This window comes from Cucumis melo, chromosome 9 (assembly GCF_025177605.1).
Source record: "Cucumis melo cultivar AY chromosome 9, USDA_Cmelo_AY_1.0, whole genome shotgun sequence".
Taxonomy (NCBI): domain Eukaryota; kingdom Viridiplantae; phylum Streptophyta; class Magnoliopsida; order Cucurbitales; family Cucurbitaceae; genus Cucumis; species Cucumis melo.
The window spans coordinates 17,488,762-17,510,496 of record NC_066865.1 but is presented as its reverse complement, the minus strand read 5'-3'; the positions used below and the strand labels follow the sequence as shown (position 1 = coordinate 17,510,496).

Sequence of the window (21,735 nt, the reverse complement as noted above, 5' to 3'; positions counted from 1 at the left end):
CGACTCGAACGACGGCCAACGACTAGAGATGGATGACAGCGAGTTGATGGAAGTTTGAGATTATGGTTTTTTTCTTTTTAGGGTTTGCTTGAGGAAGGTGATGAATACTACTTTTCCCAAAGAGCCTATTTAATGCATTAATAATAATAAAATTTTTAATACTTTTCTTTTATCTTTTCCTCATTTTATTCCAATTAAAACAACTCATTCTCTCTCTTCATTTAAACTCCTCAAATTTACTTTTTAAACTCAAATCTCCCTCCCTCTCCCATCAAATCACTTTTATCTTTCCCAAAATAAATATCCTTATATAATTATATTACCTACATAATATAATTATTTCAACTTCAACTTAATTAATTATCAATCACATATAATTAATCAAATTTCTCTCAATTACAAATCTCTTGAAACAACCAACTTTAATCAACAATTCCATCTTTAAACAATTAGATATTAGTCAAACTTAAGATAATTAAAATAAATTACCTTAATTTGGGGCATTACATACCGATTCCACTAGTCGACCTAAACCTTGAGACTTTAATCTTTCTCTTTTAAATTATTTTTGTTAGATTGGTTATGGAGTTTTTAAGGAATTGGTTAGGATTTTCCTTCAAGGAAGGTCTCACGAGTTGTTATGATTGGCTCCTTATATATTGGTCAGATTGTGTGAGATGTTGTGTACGAAAGAAGAAATAATGAGAAAAATTGATAGAAGAAACGACTAGTTTACTCATAATTAAGTTGAATACAACCTCTAGAATTCTGAGATTGAGATAACGTGTAGAGTGTGAGTTCTGAGATTAAGATCAACGTGTTGTACCTTCAGTCATAATTATGTATTCACACAATTACTGTGTGTTGTACTTTCAGTCATAATTATATGCACATATATAATCTTATCCCGAGCAAACAGCTCCAATCATCGAGTTAACAAATTCTGATGCATTATTGGTTTTTTGTGTTGTTACTTTAGTTTAGTTTGAGTTAATTGTGCATAAGTGTGTTTACTAGTGTACATAAGTTAGAACAGTTCATTTCTCATTTATGTACCTCCTTTAATTTCTATACTCTAGGGGCTTTGGGTGGCAACCATCAACATACCTAACTAATGGTTTAGTTTTGAAATGATTAAATGTATTTATCCTTTTTTAGTAGACATCAATTACCTCCTACTTCCCTCCATTTCTTCTCCATCACCTAATTCAACTAAGGTGTATTTGGGTTGCCTTTTAAAGTGTTTAATTTTTTTTTTTTTTAAAAACCCATTTCCCTTCATTTCTTCTCCATCAACTAATTCAACTAAGGTGTATTTGAATTGTTTTTTAAAGTGTTTAAATTTAAAAAAAAAAAAAACCAAAGACCATTTTAAAAAAACTTGAAGTGTTTGTTAACTTTTCAATATGCATTTTTTAAAAATGAGATTAAAAAGCAATCCATTTTAAAGAAAACTAAAAATTAATTCAAAAGAAAGTATTTAAAAGAAAATATATTCTTTAGAAATATTTATTCCATAGATAATGTAAATGTTTCAATTTCAAGATTTAATTGATAATGAATTAATTTGACACTAATTACTTCCAATACTTTTGTATGGACATGACATGGATCGCATCGTTCTACAACCTTACTACTGTTAAATTAATAGCACATTTTTATCTTTCTTTGTATTGTATATGCTTTGATAGAGATTTTTCTATGCAATTCCTATATCTATATATATAACAATGAAATATAGCTTTTTTTTTTTTTCCTTGTACATTTCAAAGATTTGAGTCTATATATCAATGTTAGGGTATGACATTCCAATGAAGTTGCGAATTAAGCATGTACATTTTGAAAGATTACTTAAATCAAGTCTGCTTCATGATGTTTTGTGGAAGGAAGAAATTTTTGTTTCTCTTCATCTTTGTCTTCAGATGCCTTTGCCAAGGTTGATCTCCTGAAGGAAAGTAGGATTGACGAAGATGACGAAAGTGAAAGAGATTTTTGGAAAAAATGGTAAGATTACACATAATGATCATCTAAACCTATTTCTCAAAACTTGGAGGCTAACAAAATCCATTTTCAAAACTTAGATTGACATTTTTCTATGAGCCAAATTGATACTTTTTTTTAAGAGTAAAAAAACAAAATAACCAAATTTCAAAAGGGAAATTTGATTGGTTGGGGGAGAAAAAGTTGAAAAAAAATGATTACTTGTTCTTGAAATTTCAAAATATTGAAGAAGTATTGTATAGTATTGTATTATTAATGGAGGAAGGCCCCACAGACTTTTTTCAAAAACTTTGCTTTTTTGTACTCTTTCTTCAAAAATTCCTCTCTCTATAATCCCATCCTTTGTCACTGTCTCTCTCAACGGCGTCATTTTGAAATTTTCCCTGTCGTTGAGCTGCAATAACCCTTCACTTTTTGGCGTTCGTATTTCCTCCATGCGGTTGTTGAGTTTCTCCTTTCATTCTCACCAAAACCTTACTCTTTTTCAAGCTTTCCCTGCTTTTCAATCACTGTTTCCTCGCGATTTTAGGTATAATTCGATCTCTTTTTCTTTTCCCTTCAATTTCAATTCTTGCTGTTCATCATAATCTTGACCCATGTCTCCGATTTTGTTAATTTTCTTTTCTGATGCAAGATTTGATAGAATTTGAAGTTTGTGGAAATGTTCTAGGCTGTTTAAATCTTAGATCCATGGTGGGTTTCTTTGAATTTCAAGGTGGATTTTCTTTTCTCTTTGTTGTTGTTCTTTTTTGAAAAAATAATTATGCTCAAATTATGCAATTAGTGATGATTTTATCATTGAATCCATGTGCTTATCGCCGTCCTTTGTCTCGTTTCATGACGTGCAAATTTATGGTTTCCATTAATTAAATACTGATTTCAACCTCGGATTCCTTTTTTGGAATTCTCTTCATACTTATTCTGTTTGTTTTGCATGTTATTATTTGTTGTACTCTCTATATGGCAGTTCTGAATTTATTTTTTTAAAGAGAAGATTGATTCTGAGACCACTTGTTGTGTATATGTTCAGGTAGAAGTATAAAACTGGTCTCTTAAGAATGGCATCTGGAAGTCCTTATTTTGATGATTTGCGGAGCAAACCAGAGGTTATTGATCCTCCTCAGAATGAAGATATGATGGATATCAGAGAAACTGTGGACCATCCAATTCAAAATGAACTTAAACCGAACGTTGCTGTTTCCAGCAGTGTTCGTGAGCTTTTGGAATGTCCAGTGTGTTTGAATGCAATGTACCCTCCGATACATCAGGTTTGGTCACGAATTGTTTAGTTCATCTTTATGTGAGGTGGTTAACTATGCAGACTGATGATGCTTACTCAACTTTTGTGTTGATATAGTTGTTGGATTCTATGATTGTGGAGGTTTAGCGTTTAGTGAAAGAAGAATGAGTTGTGTAAAATGCTTCTTTTTGGAATCTTTTATCAATTTCCTGTGCATTTTGGTCTTTCTAAGTTTTGTACATTTCGAAAGGGATTTGTTTAAGCTTAGGGTAATAGCATTTTCTTTAATGGTGTTCCTTTTTGTTTATGCAGTGTTCAAATGGACACACACTGTGCTCTGGTTGCAAGCCTCGGGTGCATAATCGCTGCCCTACGTGTAGGCATGAACTTGGCAATATTAGATGCCTTGCATTGGAGAAGGTGGCGGCATCTCTAGAACTTCCGTGTAAATATCATACCTATGGTTGCATTGGCATATATCCATATTACAGCAAGGTTAAACATGAATCCCAATGTGTTTATAGACCATATAGCTGTCCATATGCTGGTTCCGAATGTTCAGTCGTCGGTGACATACCCTATTTGGTGGCCCACCTGAAAGATGATCATAAGGTAGACATGCATAGTGGAAGCACATTCAACCATCGTTATGTAAAATCAAATCCTCAAGAAGTTGAAAATGCAACATGGATGCTAACGGTAATTTTCCTCACAGACCACACTGCCCCTTATATTCCTTACAGGAATATCTCATTGGCATTTCTTATGCACATTTTGAGCATTAGAACTAAGTTAGAATCATAAATTTTGGGTCTCTTTTGGTAACTATTTTGTTTTTGAAATTAAGCATATAGGCACTACTACCTCTAAATTTCTTCATTTGTTATCTATTTTTTCTGTTGGTTTAAAAAACTAAACCAAAATTTGAAACTAAAAAAAGTAGCTTTTAGAAACTTGTTTTTGTTTTTGGAATTTGGCTAAGAATTTAATTGTTGTACTTAAGAAAGATGCAAATCATGATAAGAGATGTAGAGGAAATGACTTAATTTTAAATAAAAATGATTACCAAATGGTACCTCAGGTGATTTGACATTGCCATGAAACCTTGCATTTCTTTGGATAACCCCTGTTCATGGAAGTGGGATATCCTTTGATGGATGGCTGAGCAATTTAGGATACATCAGAAATTGGGGAAAAGAAATGCTCAATTTAGTCTTGCTATCAGAAAATGTACTCTTGTAGACTTATGCTACTTCCGAAATATTTCCTTCATCAATTAAATCTTTCTTGTAAAAGGAGAATGCTATTTCTGAAATATTTCTTATCCTACATCAGAGATTTTGCCAGTTTAAAAATCTAGGATCGTCATTGTTCTTGTTCTGCAACCTAAGCTTATATTAGCTCTAAATTCTTGATTGTGGATGACTCTGATTTAAAATTTCATATCTCAGGTTTTCAGTTGCTTTGGTCAGTACTTTTGTCTGCATTTCGAAGCTTTCCAGCTTGGGATGGCTCCAGTATACATAGCTTTTTTACGGTTCATGGGCGACGATAATGATGCAAAGAACTACAGCTATAGTCTTGAGGTAGGTGGAAATGGGAGGAAGATGGTATGGCAAGGAGTGCCCAGAAGCATCAGGGACAGCCATCGGAAAGTTCGGGACAGTTTCGATGGGCTCATTATCCAGCGCAACATGGCTCTCTTCTTCTCCGGTGGGGATAGGAAGGAACTAAAGCTTAGGGTGACGGGTAGAATTTGGAAAGAACAGTGATACTGGTAGAAATTGCTGAGTAGGAACTATCTCTTCAAATTCTATCTTCTTTTGGACAGTAGGTTTGGTTACCTTTTTGTAGAGTAGGTGAGGCTTTTTAATCATGTGTTTCTGTTTTTAATTAAGATGCAAACACTCTTTGCTCTTGCATGAAACCATGATTTATAAGAACTCTCCCCCATAATTGTCAATGCAGAACTTACTCCTCATATCTCCTTGTTGACAGTATTAACAGCATATCAGTTATCTCATTCTTAGAGATGCAGCCATGGCCCCATATAATTGTTCAGTGATTGGACAATTTATAAAATTTATGAAATGATAATTATTTGGTTAGATTTGTAAATGACAGGAGATTTTATGATCTGACAAGTTGGTGATTTTGAAAAAAGTAGGTCCAACTTTTGAAGTTTGCGTGTGGTCCCTTGACTTTGAGATTTATTTTGTGTCTCAAGTTCAAAATTAATGCCTAAAATTATTGATAAACCTTGATTTTGCCACTGCAAAAATGTTTTTCTTTTCTTTTTTTGATTCTTTACACTGACAGACTGACACAACTAAACCATCTTTAGTTTGGATCAATTATTTGAACCTCGTCCATTTCAAAGTTTCGGCCTTTTGGCATAAAGCCAAATTTCAATTTTAAATTTGGACAATTGTGTGTGTGCATAGATATGTATAAGTATGATGACAGAATATGCTTAGTGAATAAATTTGGAATTGATTATGCAAATAATGGGATATACAACAAGAAAAAAGAAAAAGAAACAGAAAATAAAGGAAGTCCTACTAAAATATAGTTATGCTGGTAATGCCACTATCTTTTGCCTAGCTGTCTTATATGATTTATCTATTATATTGTGCAAAATAATTTTAAATTTATTCAACATAATATGCCATCAAGTCAGCACTTAGTTTTACATTTTTTATTAACTGAAAGTACATAGAATCATAAATTTTATAACTTGTCCAAATATTTAATGGAAACTAGGAATGAGATGAACATCCATTGGTCTAAGTTGAGTTTGATAGTTTTCAAGGTGATAACTTGCAGTGCAAGAAAGAATCTATCACAGCTGAGGCATTCTCAATGAAGAAACTATTTTTGTTGTAAAAATTATCAATAGCACTTTCTTTTTGTCATATCTTAAGAGAGAACAAATTGCTTTAGCAATTTTGGCATCTTCTCCCTCTATGATCCAAAAAGGAATCTAGAAAGATATTTTTTCAGAGGGTATTCTGTTCCACTATTCATGTGTTGGTTTGTTTTAAAACAAAACAGATGCTCAAATTTAAACAACTCAACTTGTTACTCAACCTCAATACAAGAGAAATCTGCTAAACTATTTTCATTGTCATGATTAACCCCAAAAGGTTTACATAGAAAGACAGTCACATAACAATGCTCATAGGTGTTACAACTGAAAAACCTCAAACTTCTTGTTTTTTTCTTCTTATTCTTAAACCTGAAAGTAAGTTTACAATTATTTGAAAGCTGACTCAGTAGAGCTTTCTCTTAAATAGGATATCTCCTCCAAATCCCTGCAAGCAAAAGCATGTAGGGAAAGCAGCAAAAAGAAAAAACAGAAGAGAAACTGGCATTCATTGGATGTTGTTACTAAAGCTAATTTAGTTGAACGACTTTTCTAACTTCTAAGCAGTCTTAGCTAAATATGCATTCCATCCTTGCAAACGATACTCTCGGGCTGCCTCTCCAGGATTTGCTGCCTTTATTATCCCACGCCCCACTATTATGATATCACTTCCTCTATCGTATACAACCTGCACACAACATCATTTCCAAAGTTCAGTTGATGTTATGGCCATCTGACTCTATAACATTGTTGACTTATTTGTGTACTACTAGCCTTCTTCTTTAATAACTATTTGGTTGAAATTTGTGTTTGCTTCCTTGCAACTTTTGTATGTGTTTTATCTTTCTTAATTAAACATTTGAAGTCTTCTAAACTCTTAAAAAGAAAAAAGTGTTCTAAATTTCACTTTTTCTTGCTAATGGTTTTCATGTATTTCCCATGTAAGCATTCCATTTCTTTGCCAATTTCTAGACACAAATACAAGTTTTTAAAAACTTTTTTTTAGCTTTTAAAATTTGGCTTTCGAATTTGCAAATAATCCTAAAATGTAGATAACAAACCGTAGAAACCTATAAATGGGGATGATGTCGTCTACAAAAACAAAAAACCAAATGGTTACTAAATAAGACTTTTAAAAATTTTAAAAATAAATAAATAATAGGTAGAAATCAATAGGTAAATGTGGAAGTAAAGTTTATAACCATAATTTTAAAAAACCAAATAGTAATCAAAATGAGACCTTATGTGTGTGAATGTTATAGGATTTGAACTCATTCCTCCATCCCGAGTTATTTTACTTTTATTCTCCACAGCGTTTAATATGCATGATAATCTCCCTTTTTAATCATATAAATGACTAAAATAAAACAAGAAATATCAGGATTTCAGCGGTTCTTCATTTCCCCCCTCCACAGACTACAACTTCCCTATATCAGCAAACTGATTAGTGAGATTAGAAAAGATGACATCGAGTACAACTCTATATTCGATAACCAAATACATGCATAATAATAGCGTACAGAAGATGCAGAAGAAAATATTGGATAAAACTTACAGAATATGGGGTATTGTATTGCTGTCCAAGATTGTCTCCACCCTTAACCATTTGGACACCGGGGGTGGCATGAATAAATGTTGGATTTCCAGGTGCACCTGGCCAGGATGCTGGATTAACCGAAATGAAGCCAATGACGAAATCCGAATGTTCTTCTGCAATTTTAACAGCTGCAGATGTATAGTCTCCCGTGGCAAGATTTCCAGCTGAGCTCATTTCAGCCAGCAGTAAAAGACCCCTACCTCGAGGAAGCCCCTACACCATCCACAGTGACAAAGAAGTACAGTTAAATCACTAATGAAGAAAGCATTTATCTAGAATACTTTTAGCAAATAGAAATGAAATGCTTGTAGAATAAAAATAGTTCAAAAAAAGCACAAGTACTTCATCTAAGAAACCACTGTTTTATTGTCTTTTAAACGTTTGATAGAATTTGAATAGATCTTATGAACATGGCTTGAACTATGGTGGATTAACCTAGTGATAAATAAAAGAGCTAAGAAAAGATAATGGGTACAGTCCATGGTGGTCACCTACCAATAATTTAATATCCTACTAGTTTCCTTAACACCCACTGCCTTGAGTTAAGTGAGTTGTCTCTCGAGTTTAGTCAAGGTATGCATAAGTTGGCCCGAAGACTCACCAATATTAAAAACAAAAGACGAAAAACACTGCTTAAGCTATCATTGCGTGTTCCTGCATACCTTTAATTTCAATCCATCGACAATTCCAGGACCAGAGATGATGTGAGCATTGACTATATCAGCCCAGTCTAATATATGAAAAATACCCCTGCAATTGCAAAACACAAGATTTCAGAACTCCAGGGGATTGCTGAAAGTAAAAGAAAATGAAATAGGGGGCAAAGCTAGTTTTGAAAGTTGAGGCCCACCCTTCATACTGCATTGTAACTGTATTTCCAATGTCCGCAAACTTGCGATCTTCAAAAATCAGGAAGTTGTATTTCTCAGCAATCTGCATCGCAATGAGATAATGTAAGCAAACATGTAGGCAGTTTTTCTCAAAACCAACATGCATCATCCAACAACAAAAATTCAAAGAAAAGAAAACAAAAAAACAACACACAATTTTGATGTCGATCTCTGATTGAGATTTTTGTTGAGATCTCTCCTACACTTTGAGTTTATTATCAATAAAGAAGCTTGTCTCCGATTCAAAAAAATAATTTTCTTTGGAAGTTTGAATACAAGAGCCATCAAACCTAACCGTACCTCCACATTTCTCTCAAAAGGCCTCCAAATTAGGAGGAAAATAAGATTTAAGTAAACATAATGTTGGTAATGAAAATCTGGAAGTGATGTGAAAACAGAGCATGAACTGCTAACCTGTGTTCTAAGATATTGCAAAAATCTAGAAGCAAGGTTTCAAAAGCTATCGAGGCTCACAACTTTTTGCAAAATTCTACGTTTTAGCCTCCAGTAGAAGAAGCTTACACCTTTGCGAAAATGCATTGAGGCCTAAAATCTCTGCACCTCGTCTAATGATTAGAAAACAATAGTGCTTTAGCATTTTAAAAAAAATTAAGGTTTGAGTTATGACAGATTTGAATTAGGACTACTCTTGATGTTGTGACTTTTAAACATTGAAGACACAATTTATAGTGTGGATTGAATTCAATCATGTTTACCAGTACTTGGTTATACCAATTAGTCACCTTGAGTTATGCCTCACCTTTTCAAGAGGAAAAGCCTCAAGACCACTTAAACATTTTAAAACATTGTCGAGAAGAACTGAAGAAGCACAATTAAAGAAAGAAAGCAATGAAATTTGTAGAAGAAACATACCGAGCGAAGTTTGGAACCAAAGTCTGGGGTGAAATCTGGCAGTATATCCACATGAGTTTTCAGTAAGCAAATCTCTGGCCCGACCTGATTGAAACAAATGGCTGTTTACTTAAAACCCAATTATTTACATATTTCTTGATGATTTCGTTAACTTTTTAAATCTGAGTGTCAATGAGAAAATAGAAGAAAGTTCAGAAATTCGACAAGTTCTTACTTTCTCGGCGATGTCGAGCAGCTCTGAAGCGGTGCCAACATCGGCAGCTACGCACAAATTGCTTTCCTTTTCGATCATCACTTCGAACAGCCTCTTCCCCATTGGATTCTTCGCTAACTTCACTCTTTCTTGAAAGGAAATGGCCTTAACTCTAACAGGCTTCTCAATTTTAGGCACCGCAACCTTCCGATTATCCTCCAAGAATTTCGCCACCACCCCTTCCATTTCTTCTCCAACCTTCCCTTTCTCCTTCAAGATTCTCACCATCTCACTCAACTTAATCATCGAATGCAACTTAATCCCATTTTCCTCCAAATTCTCCCGCCCACCCTGCTCTCTATCAAGCAACACAACAGCATCACTCACCTTCAGTCCCGCCGCTCGAAGTGGCGCAGCAGTTTCCAAAACTGAAGCACCACTCGTCACCAAATCCTCAATAATCAAACATATTTGATCAGCCTGGTAATGACCCTCGATAGCTTTAGCAGTGCCGTAATCCTTAATCTCCTTGCGGCGCATAACCATGGGAACATGGCTAGAAACAGAGATGCAAGTGGCAATAGGAAGGGCGGTGTAAGGAACACCGCAAACGAGGTCGTAGGAGGTGGATGGGGGGAGAGAAGAGATTAGGGTTTTGGAGATTTGGGAGAGAAGAGAAGGATATGAGACAATAACACGAAGATCAATGTATATAGGAGAGTATATACCGGACTTGAGCTTGAAGTTGCCGAACTTAACAGCGGAGATTTCGTGAAGTTGAAGAATCAAGGACTCCATTGCTGGTGAAACTGATGTGGATGACATTGACTGGGAGCTTCGACTGTTTATCAATGGCGGACAGTGCTCGTAGAGAAGCTTTGGAGGGAATTTATGGAGCGCGGCTGCTTCGGCTTTTGGCTAGTGTGGGATTGCCATTTGCCAGTGTGAGAAATGGTGAATAACCTAAAAATTCAAACTTTATTATTATTATTTTATTTTATTTTTGCCATTTTTCTTTTTCCCAACTTATTATTTTCTCATTTTTTTTATAGGTATGTTAATTATGCACCTCTCAAACCCTAGAGAAAATGGAGAATTGTTAAAAAAAAAAAAAAAAAAAAAAAGTAAATTTAACTATATTTAAAAAGGATTCTTTCAAAATCTACCACTTTTATTTCTAAAATTTCAATAATATTCATTTTGGCACGTGAGATAACCAAATATTAAAAATTTAACAAAACCCTAATGAGGAGGATGATTAAACTAATTTTAAATTAAATATATCGATGATGCGACTACTTTTTAAAAAATAAACTCAAGGGACACTTTTTTATTTTAGAAAGACATTTTTTCTCCTCTTCTCTCTCCTCCATCTCGATGTATTCTAAGAAGATTTATAGTAAAGAAGCATACAAAGTAAGAAGATTTATAGTAAAGAAGCATCCAAAGTAGAAAGATTTATAGTAAAAGAAGCATCCAAAGAAGACATGTCAAAAGGGATTTGGATGCAACTGGCATCCCTTCCTTCTTTGTTTTGCTCTTAAGCTTTCAAAAAGGATCATTGGTAAAGAGTGAAGATGAGGATGACAATGACAACGAGTTTTTATCAATTAGAAACTAAGCTCAAAACTTAAGAATAAAAAAATTGAAAATAAAAATCCATATTTACAAACTTACTAGCTAGAATATAATGGTATAAATGAATATCATTTCTTAACTAAAAATGGTTAATTATAAAGCACATAATAATGTATTTCTCAGTTTAAATTTTGAGCATACTACAAGGTAGTATGTAGACTTTATGTGCATTATATATTAAAGAATAAATTTTGAAATTATTAACCTAATTGGAAGGACTAGTTCTAATAAATTGTACCAAAATGTATTTTTTTTCATATTTATTTTCTGAGTTTATGCATTTTGAAGATGCCACCTTCCACATTTGAGATGATAATTAATGTTTTATCATCAAGTTGTGCGTGATAATTTTATTGGTAAATATACTTTTGATGTTGTTGGAATTTATGTCATAAAACTCGTAATTTGTAATTTAAAATTATATTCAATTCAATAAAGTTGTTATTGATGAATTATTAGCAAAATTGAATATTATAATCTTGAATCCAATAAACTAAGGTTCTAAGGCTATCTTCAGTAAACTTGAACAGAGACATAAACATAGATCAAGTTCGAGTATATAGTTAAAACGATGTATAGTATATGAATAAAGTTGAGCGCTTTATTCTGGGAAAACTACATACGCGGTCCATATTGTAATTAGTACAAACGATGTGATCCTAAATCATTCATATAGAAACATGAAAGTTAAGGCATCCTATGTAAAGAGTTTACATAAGACTGAACTACGAAATAGTCACTATTACGTTATAATATTGTTTACTATACAAAACTGACTATATTGATGATCTAGACAACTTAATCTTAATCCTAAGTTAACGATAAACTCTTGTTCACACATAATTATTCTTAAATTTGTATAAGTGAGGGCAGCTCATTCATGTTGGCCCACCTAATAAGCCTTCCATTTCAGGGATAAGACCGGGTGGATAGTTGAAGATATAGAATACAATACATAATTTCACTCTAACCCGCTTTAAGGTTAGTAAGATAAATTGTTTCCTTAAGGATTGAATCCAGGTCTCGAACAAGGGGTCTCACCCTCTCATTGGCTCGAGAGGGATTTGGTTTATAGATTAGACCTAAAATAAATGGTTCAATAGTGGATCAGTGGGACTTAAGGAGCAAGATGTTATCTCAGGGGTAAAACGATATTTTAATCCAATTGAGGTTACGAACAACCTATGGAGGATTAACTTACTAATCATGGTTATGTCAAATAGACACAAATATATATATATTGAGTGGAGTGCAACTACAAGACTTTAGTGGAATGATCGATAGTTAACAAATGTTGATTAGCTTGGTATAAAAGAGTTTAGTCAGTTAATCTCATATCATTGGATCTCATGATCTATGGGTTCATTAGGTTCCCCTGCTAGCCCATATGAAATAAACTTAGAACAATATGATGGAATAATTCAAATTGTTCGAATTAGGTAAATAGAGAAAAAACAAATGAATATATGTGATATAGTCATCGATTATCAATTAGAGATAGAGCTTTTATGTTTCAATGTGATTTAAATACAAAAAATATGAATGTGGTTTCATACTCAGAAGCTCAAAATGATGGAAATGGTCAAAATTGTAAAAAGTCAAAGAGTTGACTTTTGATTTTGAAAAGTCAAATTTTAACCGATAATATATTCAAATGTGATTTGAACTTCGAGAAAATGAATGTGGATTCATGCTCGGAAGTCCTAAATTAATCAAGATGGACAAAATTGTGAAAAGTAAAATGTTGACTTTTGGTTTGAAAAGTCAAAGTTTGCTTTGACCAAATGACCATTTTGCCATTTGACTAAAGTTAGTGGTAAAATCCAAGGGGGCGTTTGGGGCGAGAAGTGGCTTATAATAGCTTGGGGATTATAATAGTCTAGGGATTATAATAGTCTGCGTTTGTGGTGAAGACTATTTATTTCAGCTTTTGTTGGCGTTGCTTCCTTTTGTGGTGACTGCTATCACTACAAGAAAAACAACCTACTATGACACTTCACTGCAACCCAAATTAAGAGAGAAGAAAAAATGTCAAAATTCACGTTTTTGGCCAGAAAAACGCTATTTTCGGATTCTATTCTTCTGTATCAGTTATTTATCGTCATAAAAGGTAAAAAAAATTAAATAATTTTATTTTAAAAAAATTCATTAAAATAAAATTTAATTCAATTTCCCCCCAAATTATTAAACGTTAATCTCCATCTCTCTCTCCTCGTTACTTCTCGTTCTCCAAGTCTGAAGCCCTAGGAACATCTCTTCAAGCTTCTACCGCTTCTATTGCAATATCTACACCTTCATCTCCTTCTTCATTCTTGTTGGTATGCCTTTCTTAGTTTTAATTGGAGTTTCGTCTACCGCTTCTCTTGCAATCTCTATACCTTCATCTCCTTCTTTCAATTCCTACCAATATGCGTTTCTTAGCTTCAATTGAAGTATTTACATCGCTTCTGTTCATTTTTCATTGTTTAATCTTTGTTATGTGTTTACTTTTTTCATAACACTACCCTTGCATACGGTGTTTCCTCCGCTGCCGCTCCTCCCCTTTTCTGAAGCCCCTCCCTTCCTCCTTTTTGTTTCCTAAAACCAACCCTCCACTGTTGTGGTTTTCCAAACCCCCCTCCCCCCTTCTGTTTTCTGACCCTCTTCCATTCTGATTTCGAAACCTCTTCCCTCTCTCACCTCCCGCAATTTTGATTTCGAACGCCCCCTCTCTGATTTGGATTTAGAACCCCCCTCCATTTCGATTTAGATTTTGAAGCCATATATGTATATTGTTTTGGGGCTTCTTCTTTTTTCTTTTTATCCTTGTATATTGTTTCATTTTTCTTCAGTAAGTTTGTTCTCTTGCATATATATGTATATATGTCTTCGATTCATATAAGTTCCTTGCTAATAAGTGTGGGAGACTAGTTATTTTGCTGAATTTATTGAACTGAATCAGGTAAACAAATTACGGTTTGAAGCAGATGGTTTAGCTGATGATGCTCCTGAAATGCATCACGTTGAAGGAGCTTTTTTGGAAATGCTTCTTAAGTTCACTTAATAGGTTGAATTCCATTAATGAATGTTAAAAACAAATATCACATTTTTTAATTCACCCAATTTCAATTCTTCCACCTATCATGTTTTTCCTCTCCCTCTCTAATTTTTTAATCTGAAAGTTGAATTTTACCTGTCTTCAAATTTTTGCATAAATGAATATAGATTGATATATTGTTTTTCTCTGTTGCTATAAATGAATTTGAGCTACATATTGATTATGGGAAATTAGTTTTATTCTTTTAATCCAATTTGTGTGATGGAGTTCTGCAAAGATGGATCATTAAACATAGTTTCATCATTTGGAGGAAAAAATGGTTGAAATTGAGTCTACCATAGTTTATCTTCCGAAAATACAAGGCTTTTTCTAAATGACAGTGGTGGGATTTGGGGTCTTTAATTGAAGTGATTACAAATGACGTTGAACTAGAAGGATACCATGAAATTACTTCGGGAGAGAACAGGATAAAGAATCAAAATTGAGAAGCAGATAAAAACATTAGTTATAGATTAATGGATAAGTAACTGTGTGCTGTTTGATTTATAGTAATTATGGTTGACCTTTGATGGGTTAAAATAGAAGTTTAAAATTTCTGTTGATAAGTGTTAATGTCTTTGAAATAGAAGTTTAATATTTCTATTGATAAGTGTTGAATGTCTTTAAAACGAAAGTTTAATATTTCTGTTGATTTATAGTAATATGAAGTTAGTGAGTTATATTCTGGATGTTTTGGTTTGATGTAATTCTTTTCATGTGGTATGAAGCTAGATCAAGAGTCAAAGCAAAATAATTTCCATTCATGTGAAATGTAGGGGCTTGAGATCGATTCATAAACTTGAAAGGCTCCTTACTAATAAAAGCAGGATAATTTTCATTCATATGGAAGCAGCCGTTTGTTTCAAATAAAAGACGTATTTGATAGTATATTATTTGTTATTGTTTGTCGCAGATTGATTCAATTCTTGAAAAGTTTTTTTAAGGTATAAGCATTTCATAGTTGTTGGCCTGATATTGTCCTCCATGTTTTATTTGTATGTTCCATTTTTCTTTCAATAATTGCTAGAAGAATAAGAAAAGCAATACAACATGAAAACCAAGAGATTGGAGATTATTCTTATTATTTTCCTCCATACTAATGGCAAGAAATGACCACTATCCTTTTTTGCCTCTTGCTTTGGATATAATGAACACTCTTGCACTTGTAGGTGTCTTACCAAAATATTTCAAGTTGGAGTAGTCTGTCGCTCAATTTGGCTTGCATGAAGGCTCTCAGTATGTCGTTGCTTTTGGTCACCAAAAGAATACGGTTATAATCCTTGGAATGGACAGAAGGTACCATTTCTACTCTTTTCTCAATATTTCTCTTTCACTTGATGATTATTATACAAAACGGTGATAAAGATAAGGGTTGTTCGAAAAACCTAACTACAAGTTTGGTGTCTTCAGATGAATATATAATTAATGTGAAACGTTTCTATTTTCATTGATTGCAGATAGATAATTCTTTTCTTCTGCTTTAACTTGAACCATTTCTTAGTTGTTACATTTTCTTTTCATTAGCATTACCCTAAATTGTGAACGCGTCCATTCAATCTTGTATTTGACATGATAAAATTTACTTTATTCCACTTTCCCAACTTGTAGAACCATTTTCTATTTTGAGGGGATGATATATTGAAATATATTATGAAATAATAATTGGGTGAAGTTGATTCGATTTATCTCTTCTTTTAACTAGGGCTGGAATTGGTACCTTGTGTTGGCATTACAAAGGGTAAAATCTTCTTATATTCTTATATTGATGTGTAGAGTCGTACTCTAAAATTTTATTTTTTTTTTCTTACTAGGTTTTGCAAGAATGCATTGGAGCAGTGAAGCCATATTGGAGCAATTGATTGATTTATAGGCCTTTTTGTAGGTTTAGTAGCAAAATTTTGATTCATATGTACTTATTTTAAATAGCTTGTTGGTACCAAAACATGTATGTTCATTCTATCATTATACAAACCCTTTACCAACAAGTTAGAAGTTAGAAGTTGACCCACTAGGCAAGGCGCGAACGAACTACTTCTTTATTACTTCCAAACTCGTTCTGGATCCCCCGAACCTATCTACTTCGAGACCCTATTCCGATACTCTCTCTCCTAAGAAGTCTGACGATTATTCATATTTCACAGGAAAACTAGAACTGGGGCGAGGCAGTCTCAAAGAATTTGAGGAGACTTGAAAGGAGAAGTCAAAAAAGAATCCCTGAGTGGGTTCAGGAGCGAGCCTCGCTCCTCTCATCACCTAGGTCAAATCTCACATTCCTTTTTTCCAAAAGACTTGAGAACTCATCCAGGGTTCTTTCGCTTCCGATCGCGCGAGTGAGCCTTGTCTTTTTGCTTGAGTACTGAATTCGTACTATTTGAAGTGTTGACGGTTTGTTTCCATATGGGTGTGTTGTATAGACTTTGTGCTTGAATTGGTCTGTGTAATGGCAGGGCGACAAGAAAAACAGGGATTGAAAAAAAATCGGGTAAGAAACAAATGTAATAATGGAGGAGTATATGACATTTGAATTTAAAAAAAAAATTGTCATGGAAAAAGTAATATTGACAGTCAATTAAGGTCATGCTAAGTGAAATGATGACAGTTAGGCATTTGTCATAAAATATAAATATGACATTTATTATCTGTCAATAATACTAGATATGTGACATTTATTTTCTGTCATAAAATATAAATAATGATAGCTATTATCTGTCATCAATAAGAGATACGTGACATTTATTTTCTGTTATAAAAAACACCTATTGTGACAGTTTTTTCAAACTGTCATAATAGACTTTCCATGACTGCTAGAACAATGATTGAAAAGAACTATCACAAATTTTAACTATGACATTGTTTAATTGTCATCGTTGGCCCTTTTTCCAGTAGTGTACTGGGATTTCCGCTTTGGCTTGACCTTCTACTTTTACTTGGTAAATATTTGGAGTTTAGTGAAAGAGAGAGTGTGAGGAAGAGGAGAAAGGGGGTTAGAACAAGTATTATCATAATACTAAGATTAGGAAAATCCTAATCCTAGTATTATGACCAAACATGGAGTGGATAAAATAACTCACTCCACTCCCTTTAATCTCAGGGGCAAACAACCCCCAACATTTTATTTCACTAACTCTAGGAAACTAAATGTTTCCATTTGACAAAGACAAAAAGCCAACTAGAGAAAATGGACTTTGATTGACTTTATAGTGTTGCATGAACATGCAATTTTGCATGCCAATTTCTTATAAAAGGAGTTTTACAATTCATTTGATGGGTTAGAATTTTTGGGCTCTAATAGAAATTGGGCTATCCATTTCTACTTCACTAAAAAAAGAAATTTGATTTCTCCCAACACCAAACCTTAATCCATATCACTACAAGAGACGGGGGTACTCCCAACGCCAAAAAACATCGGCGAAAATGAAAAGTACGTCGGGAAAGGTTATCCCGACGTACAAAACGGCATCGGAAAGAACGTCGGGAGAAAGGCGTCGGGAGAGGCTTTCCCGATGTCGTGTTGGTACGACGTCGGGAAAGCCTCTCTCGACGTCGAATTACGCGTCGGTATAGCCTACATCGGAAATACCTCTTTCCCGACGCAAACTATGCCGGCGCACCTTTCGGCGTCGGAAAATCCTCTTTTTCGACGTTTTTTTTCCCGACGTTTCTTTACGTCGGCAATTCCTTTTTATATATTTTTTTAATATTTTATTTCTACTTTTTTTCTTATAATATTTTTGCTCAAACATTCACAATGATGTTCAGATTGCTCAAAAAATTTTCCTGACGTTTTGGATTAAATTAAAACAAATTGAGTATAAATTAAAATAAATTAAGAAATATACAAACACAAATTAAAAAAATAGAATTAAAATTAATAATACGAAAAAGTTCACTACAATAAATATAGTTCTCAAAATAGAAAAAACATAAACATAAGAAAAAGTCCCCCAACGAGGTGCGTATGCACGTCATTCTACAACTTCGGTCCTAAAAATGATATAAAAATAACTAATTTTAGTACATAATCATATATTTGCAAAAACTTTAGAATAATAGAGACATATACGTACTGCAGAGCTAGGGATCATGTGGTGGTCCCTGTTGTGCACGAGTTAATTCTTCTATCATCTTTTTCATAATGACTATGGACATAAAAAACAAACATTCAATAAGATTCTTTGTTTGTAATGACAATGACTTGCAACAGACTTCGATAATGCATTTGAGTGTTACATTATGTTTTATATATAGGATAGTACAATTTTTATACGATTAAAATTAGTTTCAAATGAATAAAGGCATGTTTTTTTGAAAAATGTTAAAAATGAATTTTAACAATTTCAGACTCAAAAAATGATTTTAAAAACATTCAAAATTATCTCAATTAGACAAGGTGGGTCGAAGTGGGTTGAACAAATTTAGGAGTTATAGTTTTAGATTAGATGATGGTGAAATCACTTATTCTATCTATATATAAAAAAGGGTTATTCTCTTTCTTCTTTAACAACAACACACATATCCCCAACTATTGTTATATTAATTCCACATGATTGAAGAAGGAGTGGGGAAAGAGTATTAAAAAACAACAAAACAAAACAAAAAGTTGTCTTATTGTTTCACAATCTTTTGTTACAATATAGAGATTTGACATTATACATATTGGATATTTGCAAGGTAAGGAAAATGGGATGAGACTTAGCTTTGGGAAAGAGGGTTGAAGTTGGTATGGTAGTTAATTAGGGTAGACCACAATGAGAGACCTTAAACCCAATATAGGAATAATGGTGTAGTGACCAAAACCAACAGCTAAGAAAAGAGTGTTCCATTCTTTCTCATTCCTTTCTCTACCACTGAAAGTTGTCATCATTAGCACATCACAACAAAGTTGAGTTTCAACTGATGATTTCTTCATCTGTTCCAACTCTTTTTCCAACACCATCTCTATTATTATTACTTTCCCTCCCTCACCTCTACTTGGAATTGCTTATTTACATTTCTTCAATATTTTGATGCTTTCTTCATCATTCCAATTGTGTAGAATTGACTAATAATCAAACACACACCCCAAAAGTGGAAGGCATATTAACTACTCTCTCCCTCTAAACAATCTTATACAATCCTTACAATTTACATGACTTTCACCATGTGTGCATAAAGTTTAATTACTTTCAAAATGTATTTAATAGGTACATCATTTCAAAATGTATTCAATAGGTACAAAGATACACACATTCTATACAAAAATACATTTAACAAACAAAAATTTATTCCAAAAGAAAATCCTAAAACAATTTTCCTAAAAAAAACCCTAAAACATAACTTTAAACTAAACAAATTTTAATTTTCCACTTACCTAAAGTGGCAGACGGCGGTAGAACGACGACGAGGGACGACGGTGGAACGGTTTCTTCCTCTCGGCTTCGACCTCTCTTTTTTCCTCTCTTCCTCTTTTTTTTTCCTCTCGGCTTTCAGTTATGTAAATTACAGAATTGAAACGAATAAAAAGGGGATTTTCCGACGCTGTGTCGACGCGTCGGGATATCCCCAAAATGGCGTCGGGAAAAAGGTCATTCCCAATGCTCATTAAACGGTTTTCCCGACGCCGCACAGTGCGTCGGAAAAACCCCCTAGTCCCGACGTCGTTCTCGACGCACTGTGCATGGCGTCGGGAATAATGTGTTTTTTAAAATTAATTTGGCCTTTTCCCGACGTCGCGTGGCCGACGTCTGTTTGATGCGTCGGGAAAAAGGTTTTTCCCGACGCTTCTCCCGGCGCAGTCTCAACTGCGTCGGGAATACCCTTTTTCCCTACGTCCGTTATGCCGACGTCTTTTTTGGCGTCGGGAATGCTTCGTTTTCTTGTAGTATATTTTTCATCTTTCTCTCTCTCCTGATTCCTTCATCCATTAGGTCCCACAACCTGTTCTAAATCTAGAGGATAATGGGTCAATTCTAGTGGTGGTTCAGTCAAGTTCATGTGAAGAATTTTGAGTAAATGAAGCTAAGAAGGTAAAATTTCACTTAAACCTAATTTGATTTTAATTAGGATTTTTCATGTTAAGTTAAGGCAATTAGAATAAATTTTGATCCGGTTTTCATTGTGCATAACTAAAAACCATAAGATGGTTTGTTGAATTCATTTTAAAGCCAAGGTGTAATTGTTCGTTATTAAATAGTATTTTTTTTAAAATAAAATTATTAAATAGGTTATGATATATCTTAAACTTAAGAAGTTGAATGTTTGAATCTGTCCATTAGAAAAGACCACACATGGTTATTAACACGTCTCACATCAATTGAGCTATAATTGAGAAAATTGGTAAAAGTAACATACTTTTGGTTTTTGTTTTCAAAAGTAGCACGTAAATTGTTTTTTTCAATTAATCTCGAACAAGATTGATCATCAAGATTTTCCTAAAATATTCCAATATCGATTGTTTTGGTTTCCCATATGATCTTTTGTATAGAAACCAAGATCCTGTCATTTTTCAAATCTTATTCTTTTTTTATCTTTTCAAAAGAATTATTCAAACCTTCCCAAATCTTAACTTAACTAAGCTGTAAATTGTCATTCTATTATCCGAAAAATATATGGATCCATCAAAAGTCTCATTTTTCATCCATGAGGTTAAGATTTATGTGTAAGAGTTGAAAGATATCTCTTTTATTCATGCTCAACGTTGAAATAATGTTATGACACACTTTTTAACCATAAAAGGCGTTAAGAAATGTCTTTCTCTCTCTCTCTCTCTTTCTTCTCTACTTTCTCTGCGTGGTTGGATTTGCTTGTGTTCTCTTGATGTGATTAGTTTTGTGTATTTTTAAAGAAAAGAATCCATTAAGAATTTGATGGTGGACAAATGTTAGTGCCTTCCACGAATTAAAAATATCGATTTGAATGAGTGAGGGAAAAGAAGCTTTTGAATTTATTCCAAATGAAAAAGAAAAAGAAAATTATTTGACTTGAGAGTAGGGCCCAATATGCTAACTACTATACATAATATTTAATATTAATATGATCTATTCAATCACTTTTCAAATAATAAACTATATTGAGCTTCAAATTTGTGTCATGCAATCTCTACATGTTTGCCATTTCCAACCATTTTTCATTTAGAATATCAAATTACCAATCAATTAAGCATATAATTGAAAATACAAAATTTATATTGGCTCTCTCCAATGTAACAGTAATAGCTATAATATAAAAGAGACTTTCATCGGTGAATTCTTAAAATAATTAAAGGTATTGCCAATATGATTTCTAAAAACGATCTTTATTTTAATTTCTTTACAATAGTCTTTTGTCTTCTTAAATTTATTATTTAAATTCTTAACTATATTTTAATTAAAAAAGTCAAAAGT

General features: G+C 33.3%; 2 protein-coding genes and 1 long non-coding RNA gene across 6 annotated transcripts; 2 read left to right on the top strand and 1 right to left on the bottom strand.

The window, feature by feature from the left end:
- The first annotated feature begins 2,248 nt into the window (after positions 1 to 2,248).
- On the top strand, positions 2,249 to 5,222 carry LOC103503267 (E3 ubiquitin-protein ligase DIS1-like). Of its 2 annotated transcripts, XM_008467413.3 has the most exons (5): positions 2,310 to 2,530; positions 2,636 to 2,716; positions 3,032 to 3,269; positions 3,554 to 3,940; positions 4,693 to 5,222. In XM_008467413.3, exons 3-5 carry the CDS (start codon positions 3,060 to 3,062, stop codon positions 5,011 to 5,013), a joined length of 918 nt encoding a protein of 305 aa, XP_008465635.1. In that variant the 5' UTR covers positions 2,310 to 2,530; positions 2,636 to 2,716; positions 3,032 to 3,059; the 3' UTR covers positions 5,014 to 5,222. The 2 variants fall into 2 exon arrangements, with proteins under 2 accessions (XP_008465631.1, XP_008465635.1); XM_008467409.3 differs by lacking the exon at positions 2,636 to 2,716 and having other exon boundaries at positions 2,249 to 2,530.
- A 1,114-nt stretch (positions 5,223 to 6,336) lies between these two features.
- LOC103503258 (uridine 5'-monophosphate synthase) lies at positions 6,337 to 10,626 on the bottom strand. The gene is made up of 6 exons (XM_008467397.3): positions 9,682 to 10,626; positions 9,468 to 9,551; positions 8,555 to 8,637; positions 8,367 to 8,454; positions 7,663 to 7,917; positions 6,337 to 6,795 (listed from the first exon to the last, which is right to left on the bottom strand). The coding sequence occupies exons 1-6, from the start codon at positions 10,483 to 10,485 to the stop codon at positions 6,667 to 6,669; spliced, it is 1,443 nt and encodes a 480-aa protein (XP_008465619.1). The 5' UTR covers positions 10,486 to 10,626; the 3' UTR covers positions 6,337 to 6,666.
- Positions 10,627 to 13,476: 2,850 nt separating this feature from the next.
- Positions 13,477 to 16,770, top strand: LOC103503251 (uncharacterized). 3 transcript variants are annotated; one of them, XR_540765.3, is made up of 5 exons: positions 13,494 to 13,616; positions 14,240 to 14,344; positions 15,544 to 15,670; positions 16,077 to 16,112; positions 16,186 to 16,770. It is a non-coding gene; the product is annotated as an uncharacterized LOC103503251 (long non-coding RNA). The 3 variants fall into 3 exon arrangements; XR_007823732.1 differs by lacking the exon at positions 16,077 to 16,112 and having other exon boundaries at positions 13,477 to 13,616; XR_007823731.1 differs by lacking the exons at positions 13,494 to 13,616; positions 16,077 to 16,112 and adding an exon at positions 13,624 to 14,128.
- Positions 16,771 to 21,735: the final 4,965 nt, after the last annotated feature.

Bases quoted from the DNA above. Each gene is read 5' to 3' on its own strand.
- LOC103503267 (XM_008467409.3), top strand. From the start codon at position 3,060: ATGGCATCTGGAAGTCCTTATTTTGATGATTTGCGGAGCAAACCAGAG. The intron at 3,270-3,553 runs GTTTGGTCACGA...TTGTTTATGCAG, and splicing joins TGTACCCTCCGATACATCAG to TGTTCAAATGGACACACACT. The intron at 3,941-4,692 runs GTAATTTTCCTC...TTCATATCTCAG, and splicing joins ATGCAACATGGATGCTAACG to GTTTTCAGTTGCTTTGGTCA.
- LOC103503258 (XM_008467397.3), bottom strand. From the start codon at position 10,485: ATGTCATCCACATCAGTTTCACCAGCAATGGAGTCCTTGATTCTTCAA. The intron at 9,552-9,681 runs GTAAGAACTTGT...TGTTTCAATCAG, and splicing joins TGCTCGACATCGCCGAGAAA to GTCGGGCCAGAGATTTGCTT. The intron at 8,455-8,554 runs GTGGGCCTCAAC...TTGCAATTGCAG, and splicing joins GTTACAATGCAGTATGAAGG to GGGTATTTTTCATATATTAG.